This window comes from Dipodomys ordii, unplaced genomic scaffold (assembly GCF_000151885.1).
Source record: "Dipodomys ordii isolate 6190 unplaced genomic scaffold, Dord_2.0 Scaffold106, whole genome shotgun sequence".
Lineage (NCBI taxonomy): Eukaryota > Metazoa > Chordata > Mammalia > Rodentia > Heteromyidae > Dipodomys > Dipodomys ordii.
In genome coordinates this window covers 3,170,994-3,193,587 of record NW_012267322.1, presented here as the reverse complement: position 1 = coordinate 3,193,587, position 22,594 = coordinate 3,170,994, and the positions used below count along the sequence as shown (strand labels likewise).

At 48.8% G+C, this 22,594-nt stretch overlaps 1 protein-coding gene across 1 annotated transcript; it reads left to right on the top strand.

Annotated features, from left to right (window-relative positions):
- The first annotated feature begins 6,723 nt into the window (after positions 1-6,723).
- Positions 6,724-22,070, top strand: Sall1 (spalt-like transcription factor 1). The gene is made up of 3 exons (XM_013027990.1): positions 6,724-6,878; positions 15,834-19,270; positions 20,426-22,070. Exons 1-3 carry the CDS (start codon positions 6,803-6,805, stop codon positions 20,864-20,866), a joined length of 3,954 nt encoding a protein of 1,317 aa, XP_012883444.1. The 5' UTR covers positions 6,724-6,802; the 3' UTR covers positions 20,867-22,070.
- The last annotated feature ends 524 nt before the right edge of the window (positions 22,071-22,594 follow it).

The window sequence follows — 22,594 nt, the reverse complement described above, 5'->3', positions numbered from 1 at the left end:
GAATTCAGAAAGAGGAGGAGGAGAAAGAAGAGGAGGAGGAGGAGGAGGAGGAAGAGACCAGAGCTAGTTGCTCATTTACATTATTGTTGTGAGTTTGACGATTTCAGGACTATAGAGTTCAGGACTATAACTAGACATACAATAAAGCTGGGAGACACAGGTTTGGAACCTGGAAGCATCAATGTCTTCCATTTCCAGCTCCAAAGTAAACTACACATTAAGTCGAAGATGATAGTGCTGTTCTTGTGGCTGGACAGGTGATAAGAAAATCTGAGGAGAAGAAGAAGGGGTTTTTTTTTGTTGTTGTTTTTCTAGAACAATTTTTGGCAGTCCTTTACTTTTTAATGCCATACACAACATACATTTATAGTCTTTTTTTAAAGAACTTTAGACCTAGAAATGAACCCGCAAACCTATAGTCACTTAATCTTTAATAAGGGAGCCAAAAAAAATTGGATAGCAAAAAGACAACCTCTTCAGTAAATGGTGCTGGCAAAATTGGTTAAACACCTGTAGAAAACTAAAGTTAGATCCTTATATATCACCCTACCCCAGAATCAACTCCAAATGGTTCAGACATTGAAGTAAAAGCAGATATCGTGAGAACATTACAGGAAGGAAGAGGAGAAACTCTAAGTTTTAAAGCAATAGTTAAATTAAGGCAGCAAAGACTGATGGATCAAACTTCAGTGTGCAACAAGTAAGTTAAAGCTACTACTACTCTGACTCAAATCATAATCTCCAAAAGGCATTCTTCTCTCTGTCTCTGTCTCTCTGTCTCTGTCTGTCTGTCCCTGTCTCTCTGTCTCTCTCTGTGTCTCTGTCTCTCTCTCTCTTTCAGAAAATCTTCCCTTAAAAGACCTACAGGAAACCAAAGAAATATTCTCTGTTGAACCTATAGAAGTAACTAGTCAGCTGTGTCTCCTGGGATTTGTAAATTGCCACCCATGTAAGTGACAGGCAGGCCTTAATATCAGACAAGGGCCAGCACCCCACATAAGTTCTAAAACCAGAACCTGACACTCCATTTTTCCACACAACTGAAACCAAAAGGTGCCTCAATCCTATGAAAATTAGCTCCAAGCCTAGCATCGTCCTAAAAGATTTAGGGGTACAAAGGTTTCACTGCACAACACATTTCCTAACACCAAAATATATATCTCTGAAAATTTTTTAATCTGTTATTTACAAATGCAAGTTCTGCTGAAACGATGTCAGTAGTTTAAGGGAGGGAAAAAAAAAAAAACTCTTGTAAGACGTTTCTGTAAACATCCTACCGGGAGTTATTGGCAGGAATCATCTGTATGAACCACAGAGGATTTCCTGGGAGATCCAGTCGCCACCAGATGCCCGGAGACCACAGATCTCACACCTATTCTTAAGGAAAGACACTCTGGTCTTAAGGAAAGAGGTCATATGGCGAGAGCTGCTTGGGTACCCACGCACCCTGGCTGGCTTCTTATTCAACACCCAGTTAGGACCAGGATCCAAGCAGTACCTACATTCTATTGCTTGGCAAGGATTTTTTTTTTTCACTCTTAGAAAACCGCGAAGGGATTTAACCAAGAAGAAGCAAAGATTTTCCTTTTATAAATTCGTTTCGTCTCTTCCACTTTCTCCCTGCCTCGGGACGTTTCCTCTGGATGGAATTTTATACCCAAAAAGGCCCTTGAAGGAGGCACGTTGCCTGCTGCGAGGTGCGGTGAATTGAGGTTCCATGGTGGACAAAAAGTAGACCCAAAATAAAACCACCAAAAAGCCAACTCGCAGGCGCTTGCAGTCGAGTCACTTTCTAAATCCTGGTGTAGGAATGGCCCAGGAAGGGAAGAAAGACGAAGTTTGCAGCGGGCCAGGGTGCGCTGAGGTGATTACCCAACCCGCCCTCCTCCCGCCCCGGTCAATTTCCCGCCCAAGCCGTCGCTCCGGGCTCCGGATCCCCGGACTGGACCCGGCGCCGTCTGGAGATAGCCCATGGAGGCGGGTGGCGAGAGGGTCCCCACATCTGCCTCTCTGCCACCAGGATTTAGCTGCTGGTTAGGGCTAATGCCAAGAGTGCACTGCGGGACTTGGACCAGGGGCGGGGACACACGTCGGAGCCGGGTCTCCCAGGCCTCTGGTTCGAGACTGAAGAGGGCCAGAGGGGTGGTTGGGATTGGAGCGATGGCAGATCTGCTAGGGACAGAGTTTATGAAACTCCCGAAAACACTTCCAGGGTTGGGAAACAACCGAACCTACGGAGGGCTTTCCAAATTTAATCTTTGTTTTATATCCTATCTTGCTGCCCTCTCGCTTGCAGCTGCAAGCCTAGAAAAGAGCCGTGAGAACTAGGGTACTTGCCACCCCAACCTTTCCTCCTGGATCCCTTGCCCCGAAAGCTTCCAGACAAGGAATCTCCAGGTGGTTAATGCGGATGCATCCAGGCGCCCTATCCGCAAACACACGCGCGCGCGCGCGCGTACACGTGCATACACACACACACACACACACACACACACACACACACACACACACACCTCACCACCCGCTCGGTCCCACCCACCTCCGGAGAGGGGAGGGGCTGGGAACCTGATCTCCGGGCTCTTACCCCACGATTTCCCATCAATAACGTTGATACCATCGAAGTGCCTCCTCCCCCGCCCCCGGGGCGCCGCGGCCGCCTTTTGGCCGCTCTTAGTTCAGCTTGGAAAAACGAAACCTCCCCTAGTGCCCTTGCAGCCTGGGCTGGGGGACCAGCTGGGCTTGGGCTTGCAGATTTGGAAGCAGGGACCAAAGCCGGACGCTTGGGGATACCCTACAGTCTTCTGGAGTGGGGTGGAGAACGTGGGCAGGAAGAACTGAAAAGAGGGTTTAGGGCTCAGGCAGGCCTCATTCCAGGCCCTATCCCAGGCCCTCACCAAGACTCGGGGGTCAAGCTGAACCAAAATAAGTGCGTTTTAGGGGCAGTCGAAGCAGGCCTCAGAAGGAGGAGGCTCAATGCCCTTCGTCCTCTCCGGTACTGCAGCTGGAACTCAGAAGCCCGGAAACCCCCTCACTAGGAACTCAGAGGTGGCCCGCGGCCTTGGGGCACCAGCCCCTGGGCACCGCCAACCCCGGGAGCTCTAGACCTTGGGAAACTGAAGTGATGTGTGGCTAGGAACGGTCCTCAAAGCCCTCCAAGATGGGAGTCTGCACAATCACCAGGGCCTTCCCCCGAGTGCTGTTCCTCTTGGTCCTGCAGGTCACGACCCCGACACAGCTGCTGCTTCGCTTTGGGCAACCCCCACTCCCCACTCCGGAGAAGCCCCCAAGTACCCGGCCATCTCGAGGAACCTGCCAGGCCGCACCCTCTCACCCCGATTTCACAGCAGCTGCCCCCCTATCCGGGCGAGGACGCGACCCCAGGAAAGCGCACTCAGTTCTTGGGGCGAGCCCGGTGCACAGAAGTCTAGCCGTAGCACCTCACTCGTGTTCGCAGCCTTTTCTGGGCCCGCTCAAAAAATCAAAATTTTACTCTCACTCCCTCTCCGTTTTTACCGATTTAATTATTTCTTTGCTTCGCGGCGTGCGGAGCCTCGCCAGTTCTCTGAAACTGGGGAGCGCGCCCTACGGAGCCGAGGAACTTGGGCCCGAGACAATGGCCAGTAATTGATGTATTGCCACCAACAATAAAGACCAATTCTCCTCTCCCCGCCATTCCGACCGTCCCCCACCTCCCATCCCCCCCCCCCCCCCCCCCCCCCCCCCCTTCTCCCCGAGCCACTGAGGGAAAGAAAACAAACAAGAAATTAGCGGGGGACGCCGGGCGCTGAGCGAGACGCCCGCCTCTCCGCCGTCGAGGACGCCAAAGAACGAAAAAAGTTATTAAAGTTTGGATCCCCCCAATTAATTCGTCTCTGCTCGCTCATTTTTAATTAAGGAGCGCAAAGCAGCTTTTGCGTGTTGGTTTCGTTTGGTTGTTTGTTGTGTTGTTTTGAGGGGAGGGAAAGCACCCCCCCCTCCCAGCTTAATCACACATAGAGCAAGTCATGAACACATGTGAAGCTACTCCCCTGAGCAGCTTCCCTCCGCGCACCCGGCGAGCAACCAGGGTGCCAGGAGGAAGGGTTTGCGGGACTGCCCGCTAGACTTGTGCTGGCTACACGCGGTGCTCAAGAGGCCCGGACTTGCAAGAAACCAAGAATGTGGGGGACCGATGCGGGCGATTTCAAACACAGGCAGATTTGGGGAGATGAGGGTGCCGCAGCACCTGGAAACGTTGTGTCCCTGAAGGAGTGTACTTGGGGGCGTTTGCGAGGGCTCCGTTTTGCGGAGTGGGGCCGGGTGCGGGATGTACAAGTGCACCCGTACACGTTCCCGCGGGTTTGGGGGGAAGTGAGCGGCTGGCACCCCAGGAGCACGCAAATCCATCTTTGCCGGGAGATCTCTTTAAATATTCAGTGAGAAATAATGGCATTTGAAGCACCACCTATGGAAACATTATTATCTTCATTCTTCAACATCAGACCCACTGATAGCTTCGTTTGTCTTTTTATCAAAATCTACGGTACCCAACCGAACCTGGGGAGAAAGGGAGAGGGGGCGGGGGAGAGACGGAGGAGAGACAGAAACACTGGGGGAGCGAACGGGGAGAGGGAAATAAGGAAGAAGTTATGCTAAGAAAAACAATAAAGTCAGCCGATAGAAAACAAACATGCGTCCACAAAAGATTTGGGAAGGGGGGGGTAGAAACTTGAAAAGGGAAAAGGGTCACTTAGGCGAGCGGGGTGTGAATCCGCTCGGGTGCTCGATGCCCACTTCGCGCGAACCGACGGTGACACTATCCAGACTCAAGGGCGCTCCCGAATTGGGGCGTCCTTAGGAGCCCTCTCCTTTCCCGATGGCGAGATAGGGCAGGGATTGTGTATCTGCACCCCCCCCCCTCCTCCTCCATTGCTCAACAGAAGTTTAGTTTAGTTTAGTCCTCCGGGCGCAGGACTGCGGGAACCTTGGAGCGAGGAGACCCCGAGGCGCGAGGGGAAGATAGAGGCTGAGCCGAGGACCAAGCCTCAGGTTCGCGGGCGCCTGAGCCCGGCAGAGGGAGTGCGGGGCCCGGGCTCCTGGCTCCTGGGTGCGGGTAGGGAGGAGGCGGTAGCCTGGCTTGGGGAGATGGAGAAAGAGCGAAAAGTTTGGGCACCGTGATCGGCAAGTGCCGGAAAAGTAGGGGCGAGCTTCCTATCAGCCCGGGAGCAGCGGGCAGGGACCCCCAGCACGCTCACTCATTCCCGGCCTCCGGCCACCACCTCGTCTCCAAGAAGCGGGAGCGAGGCCCCCTCCCACAGTGTGGGGAGCCCTGGAACCCCCGGGGCTGGCCTAGCCCAGGGCTCGGTTTAGTTGCGCCTCAAGTCGGGGGCGCGCAGCTCAGCACAGGGTTAGGGGCAGCCCCTCCCCTCCCCCTCCCCCGAGTCGCTAGCTGAACTCCGAGCCCAGGCCGGTCTCAGCTCTCCACCCTCCCCGGGCTCCGCGGCGCCACCGCCGCCGCCGCCTCCCCGCGGAGTGACGCGCCCTGCAGCCAACCCGGGCCGCCGAGGGGGAGGTTCGGGAGGGGTCCTGGGCGGAGCCGAGCCGCCCCCTTATCCCACGGGCTCGGGGCGCTTCTCCCGAAAACTTCAGCCCTAATTGTCCTGGGAATGTCCGAGGTAGAGAAAGGGAGCGGGGGAGCTAGCTAAAGGCTGGTGGACCGCAGGCCCAGAGGAGGAGGAGGAGGAAGAGGAGGAGAAGGAGGAGGTGGAGGAGGAGGAGGAAGGGGGTGGCGAGAGAGCTGCCCCTCCCCCCAGCCCCAAACCCAGCACGTTCCCAAACCTTTCCTCGATCCTCTTCTCCGCGCCCCTGCGAGCCCGGGATCCAGGGGATGGAGAACTCGGGGCGTAGAAACGCCCAGCCAGGCGGCGGGTGGGAGGGAGGCCCCACCGCGGGCGGGAGGCGGACAGGCGTGGGGCTGGCTCTTCCCCACTCGCTTATTTTTTTTTATGAGAGTGGGGGTGGGCTGCTTTCTGGTAGCTCTAAACCGAAGAAACACTCACGAAACGGGACGCCCTCCACTACTCCAACCACCAGTCCCCCCCCCCCCGTCCCGCCACGGACTCCCCCCTTCCCCCCCCCCCCCCGCGCACACACACACACGCGCACCCCCCGCGGGCCGGCGCGCCGCGCGCTGGAGTTGGGAAGTTCGCTGCGCGCTCGCAGGCGGGTCCCCAGCCCCCGCCGTCCCGCCCCACCCCCCACCCGGGCGGCTTAATTCCGGGGAGGGCATGCTAATTTGGGTCGGCCCAACCCGGGATGGGGGGCAGGGGAGGAGGAGGAGGGGGAGGAAGGGAGGGAGCGGGGGGCGCCGGCCGGGGAGCCGGGCGCGCAGTGGCGAGGAGGCCGGCCCCCGGCGGCCGGGCCGCGGAGTCCCGGGCGGTCGCGAAGAGGGTTAACCCAGTGTCGGGCGGCGCGGCGCACAGAGCCAGCCCCGCGGCCGGCTTATTGGGCAAGCGCGCGGAGAGACAGGGGTCTGCAGCAAATCACGAACTAATTGATTAAGGCGAGCGGGTTTGAATAGCGCTGGCCGGGTGCCAATCGCCTTTCAAAGAGCCCCTCTATGATTAATCGCAATGCATTATTGATAATCATAATTATAGCAGGACACATGCGCGCTGCGCCCGGGGCCGGGGAGCCGGGGAGGGGGCGGGCGGGCCGGCGGGCGGGGGGAGCCGCCGCCGCCGCCGCCGCTCGATTTCCGTAATTTTGAGAAGATTTTTTTTTAGTAATTTTTTATTCTGCCCCAGCTGATGTTTGAGCCAGCATGTCGCGGAGGAAGCAAGCGAAGCCTCAACATTTCCAATCCGACCCCGAAGTGGCCTCGCTCCCCCGGCGAGATGGTGAGTGCTCCGGCCCGCGCTGCGGACACACACACACACGCGCGCACTCACACGCACACTGGGACCCACGCACACGCGGCGGGGACCCGCGCCCACTGCGTCCCCGCTCGCCTTTTCGAATCGGCGTGGTTTGGGAAATCCTTGTTCTTTTAAATTTTCAATTTGCCTCGGCCGGGCTGTGCCCCTAGCTCCGGGGGAAAACAAGCGCGTCTCCCGGCAGGATCTTTCCGGAGTTGCGGCGTCCTCCCGAGGGGAGGAGGGAAGTGCTTGCCGGCCTGGCGCCTCCGCCCCAGCTTTTCCGGGGAGCCCGGTCCCAGGCGCGCCGAGGCCCAGGCGCTTTTCGGGGGGTTCGGGCTGAGGTGGTGCGTGCCGGCCCGCGCGGGGCCCCTCGCGCTCCTTGAGCCGCGCCCGGGGCCCCCTGACCCGGCCTCGGCCGCCTGGGCCTCTGCCGTCCGGGCCTCGCCGCCCCAGCCCTGCTTTCAGCGGGAAGGAAGTTAACTTGGTGCTGGTGATTGAACTCCGAGCTTGTGGGGCGCTCACTCACTGCGCCCCCTTCCTCACTCTCACGATCCCACTGCAGTCACACGGAGAAGCGGGGTACCATGGGGGGTTCAGAGCTGTAAGAAGATGGGGACCTGGGTCGAGGCGCGACACCCTGGGGCTTTGGCCGAGTGGAATATTCTTTGCTGCCGGTGGTGCCCGACAGTGCAGGGGTGCGGGGGAAGTGTGGGGTTCAGGCCCCCTAAGTTTCCCCCCGTTATCTTTTACCCCCAATACAGGCATTTAAAGCCCCCTCCCCAAAAAGCCTGGAGCTTTACTGTGAGTTCTCTGCGCACCGTAGCACCTCATGCTTTCAGCCTAGCCAGAGGAAGCGTAGGGCAGTTTTTCAGGGTTGGGGGTAACCCTCCAGAGGACAAGACGACCCCCTCCAAGAGAATCGGTCCTTCTCTAACGGAGGCGACCACTTCGGGGGTCCTGAAAGGAGCAGACAAGTCCAGAACAAAGTTTGTGTGGGGACTTCGGGCCGAGAGTCGGCAAGAGCGGGCGGGGACCGGGGAATTCGGAAGGAGGCCACCTCCAATCCCTCCTGGACCCCAAGGTGTTGCACTGTCGGCGCCTCCAAGCTCCCAGGCCCAGCTCTCGAGGCGAGGGAGCGAGGGAGCGGCCAGGCTCGGTTCCCCGGGTCACCCCGGCGGCTCGCTCCCCCTTCCCGCAGCTCTGGCCGGGTCCCCGCCACGCCGGGTGCCCCTCGGGATGCGCGCGTCCGCGGAGGCATTTTAGGATTTTGTAGGAGGGACCCGCACCTCAGGAGAGCTCCGAAGCGGGCCCTGGGATCGACACCTCTGTCCACTGTGCTCGGCGGCCGCCTGGGCCCCTGATTCCAGGCAGGACCCCAGAGGCCTGAGCAGGGCTTCGGCTCAGGCACTCGCTCGCACAGGGACCCGCAGCCAGGCGAAGGGACCCGCACCTTAGCTGTGGAGAAACGGGGAGGCCGTTCGTGGGATCCCTGGAAAAAAAAAACCGGGGAGACTTGAATGCGATTTAGAAACGGTTTACAGTATTTGTTCTCCTAGTACTTCCTCAGGCTTGAAGTCTTCCCCAGAGCCTCAGCTTTTTTTTTTCAACCCGCAGAAAAGAAGCTCTGCCACCCGCTTTTCCAGCCCCCAAAGTAACCCCGGCACGCCGGGTGAACCTAGGTGAAAATAACCAAGGCCCCAGCGACCACTCGCGCGTGTTTTTCTTAGCTGGTTGCTTTAAACTTTTCGGCCCCACGCGAATCTGTTCCTGTAGTTTCTACCTAGACCTTGTTTAAGTTGCAAATGTGTAGGCGAAGGAAAAAAAAAAACCTAGAGAATGTTTCCGAATATTTTGTAAATTTGTATTGATTTTTTTTGCATTTTCCACATACACACAAACACAAACCAACTCGCACTTGGGAAGAAATGGTTGCTTGGTAGTTCTTTGCCTTGCTTTTCTGAATGTGGAATTTTTAATAGTTAAGGTTTCTCATAAAGCTATAGCATAAAAGGAGTTCACTACCTCTTGCCATTATTATTTATTAGTTCTATTTTTTTAGTTTATTTGAGCTTTGAGGTAAGTTAATTAAGTAGCTGAATCAAGTTTCTTTTCTTTCCATCTTCTTTCTAAGTTTCTTTTTGTCCCTTCTTTCTTCCTAAAAACTAGTTCATTGTCTAAGAAGCAGTAAAGTATGAGGGGTAACCTAGGAACACCCCCCTTTCCCAGCCTCTCTCCTTGCCTCTCCCCACCCCTCCCTTTTTTCTTCAAGTAGTAATGGTTTTAGGTTATGAGTGTTTTTACATGGCTGAACAATAAGTTCGGGAGAAGTTGCCTAGAAGGTAGATTTTGGCATAGGGTCACAGGATTTACTGTGTTGTAATATTCGCACTCAAAAACTCCCACCCATCACCTGAAGAGCCTGCAGGAGGGCCTAACATACCCAGTTCTTTTTATTTGGGAATGGTTGTGAGATAAATGGACCTGGAAGTCCCTGATGTAGCTCCAGGTTACTTTTGCAGATTCCCTTTCTCTGCTGTGAATTCAGCCAGGGTCCATCCTTCTCTGCACACTGAAATTGTTGGCTTTGACGGATTTTCAACCTACACATTGTTAAAATTTTAGAAGTCTACCCCCAGTTCAAATGCTGAGCTTACTTTTTTCTTCTGGCTTGCTATATTCTTACAACATGGCAAATGAAATAGCACACATGCTACCAAATTTAATTGAGTGGATGCTTTTCTGTCCCTCCAATGTTATAACTTCTAACCAATGCAGAACCTGAAAAGTTTGTAGACTTGGTTACAGTAGTCCTAGAGGAGGGATGCTTCCTGCTATGGTGTGTGACCTGTTTGTGTGGATTTCAGTGTGAATGCGCTTACAAAGAAAGCCCTAGCTCAGCTAAACAGCCACACAGACAGCTAAAAGGAAACAAGTTCAAGAAAACAAGATTATTTGTTTGATCGTACATTGTTGCTATTTTATTTCACTACTGAGCCCATTGTGATGCCAGTGATGCTAGAAAATAAGCTTGACAGTTTCTCCATTTCTGATGAAATGAAGATTATGGTGCATATGGCTTGTCTCTTGAATGCAATATTCAACAAGTCCTGAATTACTTGTAGAAAGATAAGTGCTCCTGAAAAGACTGTTTACCAAGACAGATAATTCTCAGGAAAAAAAATATATATATGAGAATCGAATGGTTTTCTATGTGGATTTTTATCCTACTTTAGATTTCAGATAGTGAGGGGGAGCTTTTCTTTCTTTGGTGGTATTTTTAAGATTCTTGAAACTACAGGAGTGTCTGTTCAGGCTCCCTGTAGTAAGTATTTTGGTGCCTACTTTTTTCAAGGAAAAGGGAATATTGTGAGAATAAAGACATAAATTTCAGGTAAAACAGTGATTCTATGGAATATCATTTTTTAGAAAAACTCGTATTCAAATTAATAATGAAATTCTATTATTTACTAAAGTAATTTACTCATTGCAAGCAGCTTAATGGCAACACATTGATTTCTAGGCCCAAAAGGTTAGAGAGAACTATAATTAATTGCTTTTTTTGAAAACTCGACACCTGCAAGATAAGGCATTTGGAAAGAATTCATGTTTAATCAGGCCTATTTTAAGTTTGACATAATGGAAGATTCTGGATGAGAAAATACTGTTTTTTGAGATTAACTTCAGGATGTAGATACTTCCCTAAATATTTTTTTAAACATACAAACAAGCAAATTCTAGCTATGCATCAGATAAGTATATGTGGAGTGACTTTGTGACAGTCAGTGTTTGGCAGTTTATTTTACCTCAAATTTCTCCTATGGTTCATAGGCACAAGTTTCAAATTAGAGGTTATTCTTTGGGGGGGAGTAGGGGGTGTTGTTTGTATTTCTTTTTCTTTTTCTACTTTTGGAGCTATTAAGTTGACTTTACTAAGTCCTCTAGAAGGCAGAAACTCACTTTTCTGACAATCTTCACCAGAATCGGGGAAGAAATAGGCAGACTGGTTACAGGTTTTGAAATTGTTCAAAAGCCAAGCTCTGTGAAATAACCAGAACAAATTCTTTCTGCAGCTTAAATAAGTTTTTTCTATACACAGCCTGGTTCAAGACAGCCTTGATTCCCAAATGCTCTTAAATGAGTTCACCTAAGAAACTGCCACCCCTCCCCCCACCTGGAGGGGGGTGGGGGGAGTTTGTGTACCAGGCTTTAGAAAACATGGTCTGTCCAGCTGTTTTAACTTTTGCTAGCCTCCTCCCACGCAAAGGTGAGAAGGTCCAGATCATAATATGTCCTTCAGTATCTTCCCGGTGACCCCCAAATTGAGGCTTGCTAGTCACTTAGCAGGAAGTTAGTAGTTTATTTTAGTTTCGCCTTATCAGCTTGGCTTCTTTTCCTAACCTTATTCCCCTGTCACCCTCAGATACCAGACCCCCAAAGGGGAAGATTGACAGGTAGTTCCCGGAGCTCAGCTTCACCCTCAAACAACAGGGATTTAGTTTCTTGTGCTTTTGCCAATGTTTACGTAGTCAGCGTTTAGATCTCGCCTTAAGGAGTCTCTCTTTTCCGCGTCAGTGGAATAAGAAAGCCACAAAGAAGTTTTTCAACAAACCCTTGCGACTGGAACCCCATCTAGTGTTCAGTTTGATTCATGGTGGGGTAGATATTTCCCCCATTCATTTATTGTGTGCATTAGGTGGGCTCGAATCATGACTTTAAAGAAATGTCTTGTCTGCATTGTTATTTTTTTCCGGAGAGTTCTCTGGGATTTCCACGCGAGAACACACTAATATAGTCAGCACACTGTGGGAATTTAACAGAGTCCAATTTGTCATTTGGCTACATGGGAGAGAAACTTTCTGACATTACAAAAAATTTGCCCGACCTAGGTGCAAGTGTTCACAGACCTTTTTGGAATCTTAAATTGGACATTTTAGATTGAGCTGTGCAAATAAAACCGAAGAGATAAATGATCGCTCAATCAAATGTTTGTGATAGCCTTTCCAAACAGGTCAGGAGGGTAAAGGAACCTCCTATTAAAATTTTAGTTGGGCCTTAAACCCACCGTTGTGAAAAGTTGGATTTTAAAATGTGAATGCAGTCGCAGGGGTGGGGAAGTACAGAGGTGACTTTCTCCAGAGAGCCACAAAGGAAAACTAAATCTGGTAGAGTTGGTGGTTTAGTAGTGGTAGTGTGTTTCTTCCTTTTTTTTTTCTTTTTATGTATTTTTTTTCTTTTCTTTTCTGCTTTTCCTGGCTGGCTAAACCTTTCTGTATGGACATAGTTTTATTTTAATTCTCTTAATAGACAAATAGGCTGGAACACTTCAAATTTCAATTTTCTCCTTCCGATTCTGAAATGGCTAGGTTCAGAGGACAAAAACCTAAGGAATCTGAGTTGTATATCAAGTGCCTAAATAGTACAAAAACGAAAACATCTTGGGTTTTCAGGTAAACTTGGTGACAGTAGAGGATTGTTTTCTTCCTTCACAAACAGGCCTCAGAAAATGCCAAATATTATTTTGTGTGTCCATATTTAGAAAACATTGCTCCTCTTACAGCTCCAGACTATAATTACACAATTAATTTGTATGCAAAAATGTATAGAAAAGAAACTGGAGCGTTTTTTCCACCATAATACAAGGATCAAGACAACTGTATTTTCTATAATGAGGTCACCAGTTGCAATCCTGTGTAACACATCATGGAGGGAGATACAAAGTAGCAGAAGGCAGGATGGAAAAATGAATTGGAACATGTTCCTCTGTGTGTGTTGTGTGTGTGTGTGTGTGTGTGTTGTGTGTGTGTGTTGTGTGTGTGTGTGTTGTAGCTTATTACAACTTAAAATACTCTTTTTGGTGGTTAAAGATTCATGCTAATCTTCATGTTTTGTGTTTTTTCTTTTGAAACTTGCATTAGAATTGTTTTCAGAATAGGGAGAGACATTAAGTTAGGAATTATTACAGTGTAGCGACACCTGTTTTTGAAATGATTCAAAATAGATAGGGGAGGTGGTGGTTTGGGGTGGGGGTGGAGTGTTCAAAAACATCAGGAAATTAAATTAGTTGACTCTACAGTGAGATCAAATGTCAGCTTATTAAAATGTTGTGAGAATCTTAAGCTAAAATATGGGCAACTTTCAACAGAGCCTCTCTTCAGAAGCAAACAAGCATTTATTTTTAAGCACCTATATTTTCCGTCTAGTTAGCACAATCCTAAATATAAAAATGTTCAAGTTGGATAACGTGAAAATTCTCAAGTGAGTCTTGAAGCAGCAACAGTATACAGTGTGAGTACAGGAAAGTCACAATCAGTTAAATCTTCTAAAGTAACCTTCCTTTTATTTGTTTTCCTCTATATATTATGAGAATATCAGATGTAGGCAAGTTATAGAGAATTAAAATGCCCTTTAGTCCTGAGCACAGATGTGATAAATATTTGAAGCAACGACATTGTAATGTGTACCATTGAAAGTCAGTTTTCTGATTTCCCTTGCTAGTTATTTAGTTCTGAATCTGTCATTATTTGTCTAAGCCCAGCTGACCAAGCAAAACTGTGTTTTAAAGTGGCTTTATGTTTTGATAAATGTGAGCTGGTTGAAAAGTATTTCCCACTGAATGGAGAGCTTAATAGAACATGCTGACATAATAGTTTTAATGCATTTTGTTGAAAATGTGTGAACAAACAGAATAGCTTTTGTTCCATCATAATTGGCTGTAAAAGTAGATAGAAACATAACCATTACATATGGAAATGTGCAAAGAGAAAGAAATCACATTTCTGTTGAATATATTAGGAATTGCATTTCCCAGTTTAAAATAAGCATCTGAAATGGATGCATCATTTGAAATTGGTTGTCAAAATAAGGAGCTTTCAACAGAATTTTTGTCACATTATTTTTGTCCCGAGTTAGGCAACGTAAGTTTTCACAAATTTCATTTAATATTTTGTTTATAGTATTCTAAAGACAGCAGGGAAGAGACAGAAGGCGAGAAAAGCAGTACCTTCAATGTGCATAGGAATCTGGTGCCAATCAAGATGATTAAACATTACATTAAAACTAGGACATTAATGGTATTTTGTGCTGCAGCGACGATTTGTTTGTGTGCTACATCTATTTTGTACCATAACCTTATAGAGATTAAAGTGGGTATTAAGAAAGCTAGCTTATTAAGTATAACTTGGCTTCCAAAGTAACACTCCCAGTGAGTAAACTGTGCATACATTTATTTGGTACACATTACCATGGGTGCTAATCAACTTTGCCATCACTCCAGGCAGAGTTAAGGGATTCTCACAAATTAATATTTAGGTGTTAATTATATTTCTGAAATGTATAACTACTCAAGCTTTTTAGATACTTCATGCAAAAGAAAAGAAAAGAAAATGGCTGGCTCTTTTTGACCAGACATTTAATATGCTGGAAAGTAAAATAAAATAAAAAGCATTTCAACTTTGCATGTATTCATATCTGCCATGACTCCCTCCCTTCTCCTCCCCCCCTCCCGCCCCCCGAATGTTTTCTGGGAGATTCAGTTTGGAAGTCATGGAAACTACCTATTATCTGATTCAGTACTGCAGAAAAGCATGCAGGGAGGTAATCCTTGAATTAAACAGTTTTTTTTTCCTACAGCCTTCGGAGATGACCACACACCATTTGTACAACAGAAGTTGGTGTTCCCCATGCTGGGCAAACAATGGGGCGCCATCCTGTCTTTGAATAGAATGTTAGCTCGGAGTTGGAGATTCTTATGTTTAATTTAACAAATGGATCTTAGTGAGAAGACATCTGAGCAACCAATGGAAACAAACAGAAAATAAAGGGATTTTTTTAAATATATATATAAGAAAAGGTTCAGGACAATCTGTTAAACAATTAATAACAGTTAAGAGCAAACTGTTTTTAAAGGCATTGAGGTCAGGAGAATAGCAAGGCATTTCCAAACTCCAACCCCAAGTGCTTCCCCCTGACTTTACCAGCCCATCTCCTTTACCTTACTGTTTCATCAGAAATGTAAATCTTAGGGCAGTTTTTGCAGATAAGAAAGAGCAGGGTGGATGAGACTTGATGGTTCTGAGGCATGGTTTTAGCCACTTGGAGACTAGCTGGTTAGTGCTGCTGCTGGTAGCCAAGATTGCATTCTTTGGATATACTTTACAAATAAAACACACAACCATGGGACTCATGGGTGATATGTAGGTACCAGGCGAGCCTTGTACTGATTATGTGCATTGTGTTTCTCTGCATTGTGTGTGTGTGTGGTGCTTGGCCTTTTGTATTCGAGGGAGTCTGGAGGAGCAAGCTGGAGGATTTGTTTCTGATGTGACTAAAGTGTGTTTGTCACAGCTCAGCCTGAGCTCCCTGAGCCTCAGGTTCAAGGTGGGGGCTGGAGGTGATTTTCAAGTTGTCAGTCCTCAGCTTGGGGTGATATGCATTTTCCCCCCCTTGTCAACAACTGATTGGAGCCTGAATGACTACAAATTAGTTTAGTGACAGAACAAACTGTCACAGATATCTTTGAATCCCTTGAAAATGAATAAGGTTGACAGAAACTCAAGAGCCTAATAAGCCCTCAGAATGGCTGCCGGACCCTTTTCTGGATGAGTAGACAATCAGGTGTATAAAATATTGGAAATCAATATTTTGCTATGGAATTGTATGATATACCAAGGTCTTCCATTCATAGTCTTCTATGTTTTGATGCATTATCTGAGGGCCATGACCATCTGAGATACCAGATGGATAGAAATTCTTCTACATCCTTAAAAATTCATTATGAGCAGGCCTGAGTTGTATTGATTGGCTTTTCAGGGGCTACAGGTTTTTGAATTTTGAAGCTGGAAAACACTTGCTTAACCATTCACTTATTTATTTATTTAGGCATAGATGACAGGATGTCCTGGTTCCCATTTTTAACCCTGAGCCTTTTGATGTTTGTAGGAGACACAGAGAAGGGTCAACCAAGTCGCCCCACGAAGAGCAAAGACGCCCACGTCTGTGGCCGGTGCTGTGCCGAGTTCTTTGAATTATCCGATCTTCTGCTCCACAAGAAGAACTGCACTAAAAACCAATTAGTTTTGATCGTCAGTGAGAATCCAGCCACCCCACCCAAAACCTTCTCTCCTAGTCCCCCTCCTGAGAATCCTGAAGAACAAATGAAAGACCCCATGAAGAAAACGGATCAAGTAGACTGCAATGACCTTTCAGAACACAAGGGACTTGACGGGGAAGAGTCCATGGAGGTGGAGGCTCCGGTTGCCCCCAGTAGCGACAACAGCACATTGAACAGCGTCACCAACAACAACCCCCCAAGCTGCCACAGCGGCTCCTCCACAGGTACCTCAGCCATCACAACCTCTCTACCTCAGCTCGGGGACCTGACAACACTGGGCAACTTCTCTGTGATCAACAGCAACGTCATCATTGAGAACCTCCAGAGCACCAAGGTGGCTGTGGCCCAGTTCTCCCAGGAAGCGAGGTGTGGCAGTGGCAGCGCCGGGGGCTCTGGAGGCCAGCGGGCTGTGCCAGCCCTCATGGAACAGCTGTTAGCTCTACAGCAGCAGCAGATTCACCAGCTGCAGCTGATCGAACAGATTCGTCACCAAATACTGCTGTTGGCTTCTCAGAATGCAGACTCACCCACCTCTTCCAGCCCTTCCCAAGGTACTTTACGAACATCTGCCAACCCCTTGTCCACGCTAAGTTCCCATTTATCTCAGCAGCTGGCGGCAGCAGCTGGATTAGCACAGAGCCTCGCTAGCCAATCTGCCAGCATTAGCGGTGTGAAACAGCTACCCCCAATCCAGCTACCTCAGAGCAGCTCCAGCAACACCATCCTTCCATCCAACAATGGCACTTCTCCCAATATAAACATATTGGCGGCGACAGTCACCACCCCGTCCTCGGAAAAAGTGGCTTCCAGTGCTGGTGCCTCCCACGTCAGCTCCCCAGCAGTCTTAGCGTCATCCTCACCAGCGTTTGCAATAAGCAGTTTATTAAGTCCTGCATCTAATCCACTTCTACCTCAGCCGACCCCTGCTAACGTGGTTTTCCCCAGCCCTTTGCCCAACATTGGAACAACCGCAGAGGATTTAAACTCCTTGTCTGCCTTGGCCCAGCAAAGAAAAAGCAAGCCACCAAATGTCACTGCCTTCGAGGCAAAAAGTACATCGGATGAGGCGTTCTTCAAACACAAGTGCAGGTTCTGCGCAAAGGTCTTTGGGAGCGACAGTGCCTTGCAGATCCACTTGCGTTCCCACACCGGAGAGAGGCCATTCAAGTGCAACATCTGTGGCAACAGGTTCTCCACCAAGGGCAACCTCAAGGTCCACTTTCAGCGCCACAAAGAGAAGTACCCCCACATCCAGATGAACCCCTACCCTGTGCCTGAGCACTTGGACAACATCCCCACGAGCACTGGCATCCCCTATGGCATGTCCATCCCTCCAGAGAAGCCAGTCACCAGCTGGCTGGACACCAAACCCGTCCTGCCCACTCTCACCACTTCCGTTGGCCTGCCCTTGCCCCCCACTCTCCCCAGCCTCACAGCCTTCATCAAGACGGAAGAGCCAGCCCCCATTCCCATCAGCCATTCTGCTGCCAGCCCCCCGGGCTCGGTCAAGAGTGACTCCGGGGTCCCCGATCTGGCCACAAGAAACCTGGGTGGGCTTCCAGAGGAAGCCGAGGGGTCCACTCTGCCACCTCCTGGTGGCAAAAGCGAAGACGGTGGCACAGCTACCAGCTCGGTCCCAACAGCAAACAGTAACCCCCTGAGCTCCCCAGCGGCCGACTGCGGCCCAGGAGGGACCACTACCTTCACCAACCCCCTGTTGCCACTCATGTCTGAGCAGTTCAAGGCCAAGTTTCCTTTTGGGGGACTTTTAGACTCTGCCCAGGCATCAGAGACATCCAAACTGCAGCAGCTGGTAGAAAACATTGACAAGAAGGCCACTGACCCCAATGAGTGCATCATCTGCCACCGGGTTCTGAGCTGTCAGAGCGCCTTGAAAATGCACTACCGGACACACACTGGGGAGAGGCCCTTTAAGTGTAAGATCTGTGGCCGGGCTTTTACCACAAAAGGGAACCTAAAGACCCACTACAGTGTCCACCGGGCCATGCCCCCACTCCGAGTCCAGCATTCCTGCCCCATCTGCCAGAAGAAGTTCACCAACGCTGTGGTCCTTCAGCAGCATATCCGCATGCACATGGGAGGCCAGATCCCCAACACCCCTGTCCCCGACAGCTACCCTGAGTCCATGGAGTCCGACACAGGCTCCTTCGAGGAGAAGAATTTTGATGACCTGGACAACTTCTCGGATGAGAACATGGAAGACTGCCCTGAGGGTAGCATCCCAGACACACCCAAGTCGGCAGATGCATCCCAAGACAGCTTATCTTCTTCGCCCTTGCCCCTCGAGATGTCAAGCATTGCTGCTTTGGAAAATCAGATGAAAATGATCAATGCTGGCCTGGCTGAGCAGCTGCAGGCCAGCCTGAAGTCGGTGGAGAATGGATCTGTCGAGGGGGATGTGCTGACCAACGATTCGTCCTCGGTGGGTGGTGATATGGAGAGCCAAAGTGCCGGCAGCCCAGCCATCTCAGAGTCTACCTCTTCTATGCAGGCTCTGTCCCCGTCCAACAGCACCCAGGAGTTCCACAAGTCCCCCAGCACTGAGGAGAAGCCACAGAGAGTGGGACCGAGCGAGTTTGCCAACGGTTTGTCTCCCACCCCTGTGAACGGGGGCGCTTTGGATTTGACCTCCAGTCATGCAGAGAAAATCATCAAAGAAGATTCTTTGGGAATCCTCTTCCCTTTCAGAGACCGGGGTAAATTTAAAAACACTGCTTGTGACATTTGTGGCAAAACCTTTGCTTGTCAGAGTGCCTTGGACATTCACTATCGAAGTCATACCAAAGAGAGACCATTTATTTGCACAGTTTGCAATCGTGGCTTTTCCACAAAGGGTAATTTGAAGCAGCACATGTTGACACATCAGATGCGAGATCTACCATCCCAGCTCTTTGAGCCCAGTTCCAACCTTGGCCCTAATCAGAACTCTGCAGTGATTCCCGCCAACTCCTTGTCATCTCTCATCAAGACGGAGGTCAACGGCTTTGTGCATGTTTCTCCTCAGGACAGTAAGGACACCCCCACTAGTCACGTCCCTTCAGGGCCTCTGTCATCCTCTGCCACATCCCCAGTTCTCCTTCCAGCTCTGCCCCGAAGAACTCCCAAACAACACTATTGTAACACATGTGGCAAAACATTCTCCTCTTCAAGTGCCCTGCAGATCCACGAGAGAACGCACACTGGAGAGAAGCCCTTTGCTTGCACTATTTGTGGAAGAGCATTCACTACAAAAGGCAATCTTAAGGTATCCACCCTTGCCTGTGCCCCCTCCTGCTTTCCCTCCCTCCCATCAGCCCTTGGCCCTTGCCCTTGATCAACTATAGTGCATGCTCCTTGACAGTCTGGGAGAGGGTTCTGGGAAGGGATCCTGCTGCAGGTGGATGATTGGGGAGAAGGTGGGGAGGGTCCGTGGGGTCAGGATCATGGCAGGGCGAGGGCACTCTGTAGCTCAAAGCATGTCACTGCACCTTGAATAATTTGGTAGCTGAGCCACGCAGTGCCCCTCCCCCTTCCTCCTTGTCTCACTAAGTACACCAAATGAATTGCTTTACCTACCAAATCAGACAGCCTGGCCTTGCCACAGGGTATTGATTAAAGACCTCTGTGTGGCCTACGTGATGCCCGTATCACTTAATAATTACGCTTCTCCTCCGCATAGGCAGCTATTTTTCATAACTATGCAGTCCAGCAAGGTTTATTTTTCTAGAGACAGTAACGTCCCTGCCTCTGCTAATGGGTATTATGATAATTGATTATACAACATTTCCTACTGATATGTGCTGGAAACAAAGCAAATATGCTTATGTTCTAGAGCAACAGTTGAGTGCTCTGACTGTGTACATTTTTCTGTTGACAGAGTATTTCTCTGGAGATTGCCGCCAGTAATGTGAGATGAATAATTACTTTCTGGCTTTTTCTCTGTGTGTGCACACGGGTCCTTCAGTGGGCAGTCAGTGAGTGGTGTTTTCTTCCTATCTGAAAAGGACATTTATAGGGTAAAGGGTGTCAGATACAATACTTTCCAGGTCAATGAGAGTGGACATAACAATTCTAACCCCGCAGAGGAGCTATCTACAACGGCCTGGCTTGCTCCAGGCCATTATAAGCTAAATATGGGTAATAAAAAAAAAAAGTAAGTTAAGTAAGGCATCTTTACGCAGGAAGAGGAAAGGCAGCGGGGCTGCAGAGAAAGAACGCGTTATTACTCCTGCCACCCCAGAGTGGACGGTTCCCGTTACCTTTTCCACTGACTGGTGCATAATGAGAATAGACACGTAGGCCACTTGCTTTGTCGAGTGTTGGGATATGAGCTGAGACAGATTCAACTATTAAGTTGCTCTTTCTCTGTTTATTTTCTTCTTCCCTTCCCTCCCTCCCCCCAACTCGGTCTCACCCTCAGGTCCACATGGGCACTCACATGTGGAACAGCACCCCGGCCAGGCGGGGCCGCCGGCTCTCCGTGGATGGCCCCATGTCATTTCTAGGAGGCAATCCTGTCAAGTTCCCAGAAATGTTCCAGAAGGATTTGGCGACGAGGTCAGGAAGTGGGGATCCTTCCAGTTTCTGGAATCAGTATACGGCAGCACTCTCCAACGGGCTGGCCATGAAAGCCAACGAGATCTCTGTCATTCAGAATGGTGGCATTCCTCCAATTCCTGGAAGCCTGGGCAGCGGGAGCAGCTCACCTATTAGTGGGTTGACAGGAAACTTGGAGAAGCTCCAGAACTCCGAGCCCAGTGCTCCTCTGGCCGGCCTGGAGAAAATGACGAGCAGTGAGAATGGAACCAACTTCCGCTTCACCCGCTTTGTGGAAGACAGCAAAGAGATCGTGACTAGTTAAAAGCACCAACACCCTAGAGACATGCCATTCCTGTTCAGAATGTGACCTATGGTTGCCTCCTAAGTCCCTGCCCCATCCCCTTCCTACCTTCTGATTCCCCCTGGTCTATGAACTACAACATTATGAAGACATTCTTTTGTACGTTGTTCAACTTCTAGAATTCTAAGAAAGCTTATTTATTAGTGATATAACCTTGCTTTGCAAACAGAATGCAGGCATTAACTTTGGTCTTCTGTATTTTGGACTAAATACTAAATACTAATTGACTAGAGTGCTGTAAACTTGCTGTAACATTTATGGCAATTGCAAGTTGCCCTGCTAAGCGGTCTTAATCTGGCATTAACTTATTTTCTATACCCAGTTTAATATGAATCTGGTGTTGATGCAATGCCTCCGTGATGCATTAGGTCTCTAATAAAGTCTGTATATAAATGTACACTTTGATCCTGCTGGAAACTTTTATCAGCAAACACATTGTCTAATCTTTCAAAACAGATTCAAGGAAAGGACTGAAAGTACAGACAGATCAGTGTGGTTCTCTGAACGGTTTGGGGGTGGGGATGGGTTTTGGTTGCGTTTTTGTTGGGGGTTTTGGGGGTTTATTATTTTTTCCCATTTTTATTCTAAACTTCAGCCTGTATTTTTTTGTTTGTTTGTTTTGTAGATTTAACCATTTCCGTTTGGAACTGCTCTTTGTATTGTGCTTTTTACTTGAGTCGTCCTTGATGTTAATAAGTTTCTGTACAGTAATAAGCACGCAGAATTCTTTAGAGAAAAGAAAGAAAAAAGAAAAAAAATGTTGTTTTGGTAGTTGAAACTGAGACGTAACATTTTGCCTTGTAGGTATGTTCACAATAGAAAATGTGTGCTGGAATTTCACAATGCTGCTAAGTATAGCATCTTGAACAACCTTCCGTGGAGAAAATGTAGATGCTCTTGTATATACAGTAAGAAATATCACTTTCATTAAAATGTACATATGTTCCTTACAAGAGCAAATGTTCTTCTTGATCAAGAGAGCAGGTATAGTGTTTGTTTATTTTGTATTAGGTATGAGAGAAAAAGATTGGACTTGTTACATGCACTTTCTTGGAAAGTTGAAAGGAAGGGGGTCCGATTTCTTTAACATTTAATACTTACTAACAACAGAGATACTGTAATTTTACTCAAGTAATCAAATACATTTTTTTTGCAAGAGATAAAACAACATACTGTGTCTGTGTTTGTAGAATGTATTTCTATTCCATCAGGCCCCTAAGTGTATCTTTTAACATTTCTCTGGGTACAAATAAGGTGTGTAAGATGAATATCTTTCTAAATAAGAAATGGTCACAGAAACAACCGTTTCAGGGAGGGGCCTGGGTTTCCTTTTGACTTTGAAATTGGGCAACCCTAAATATTTTCCCCAATATGTATTCCTTATTTAGGAATCCATTTCAGTCTTCACTCTCCCACCCTCCCCAACCCCTTAAGAAAACAATGAAGAAAATGGAAACTTGCCCCTCTAGATCTCTCTCTCCCTGACAGGTAAGTTTCCTCAAGCAGGATATTTGGATTTCGATTTCAGTTTTAGCTATTTTAGTTTCATTCCATTTGCTCAAGTGGCAGAGTGTTTTTTGTTTTTTTTCAGGCCACTGAGAGCTGTAGTCCTGGAGAATTCCCCATGCAGCAGGGTTATATAATCTGACTTCGAAACTGGGCCTCAACCCAGGGAGGTCAACATGTTCT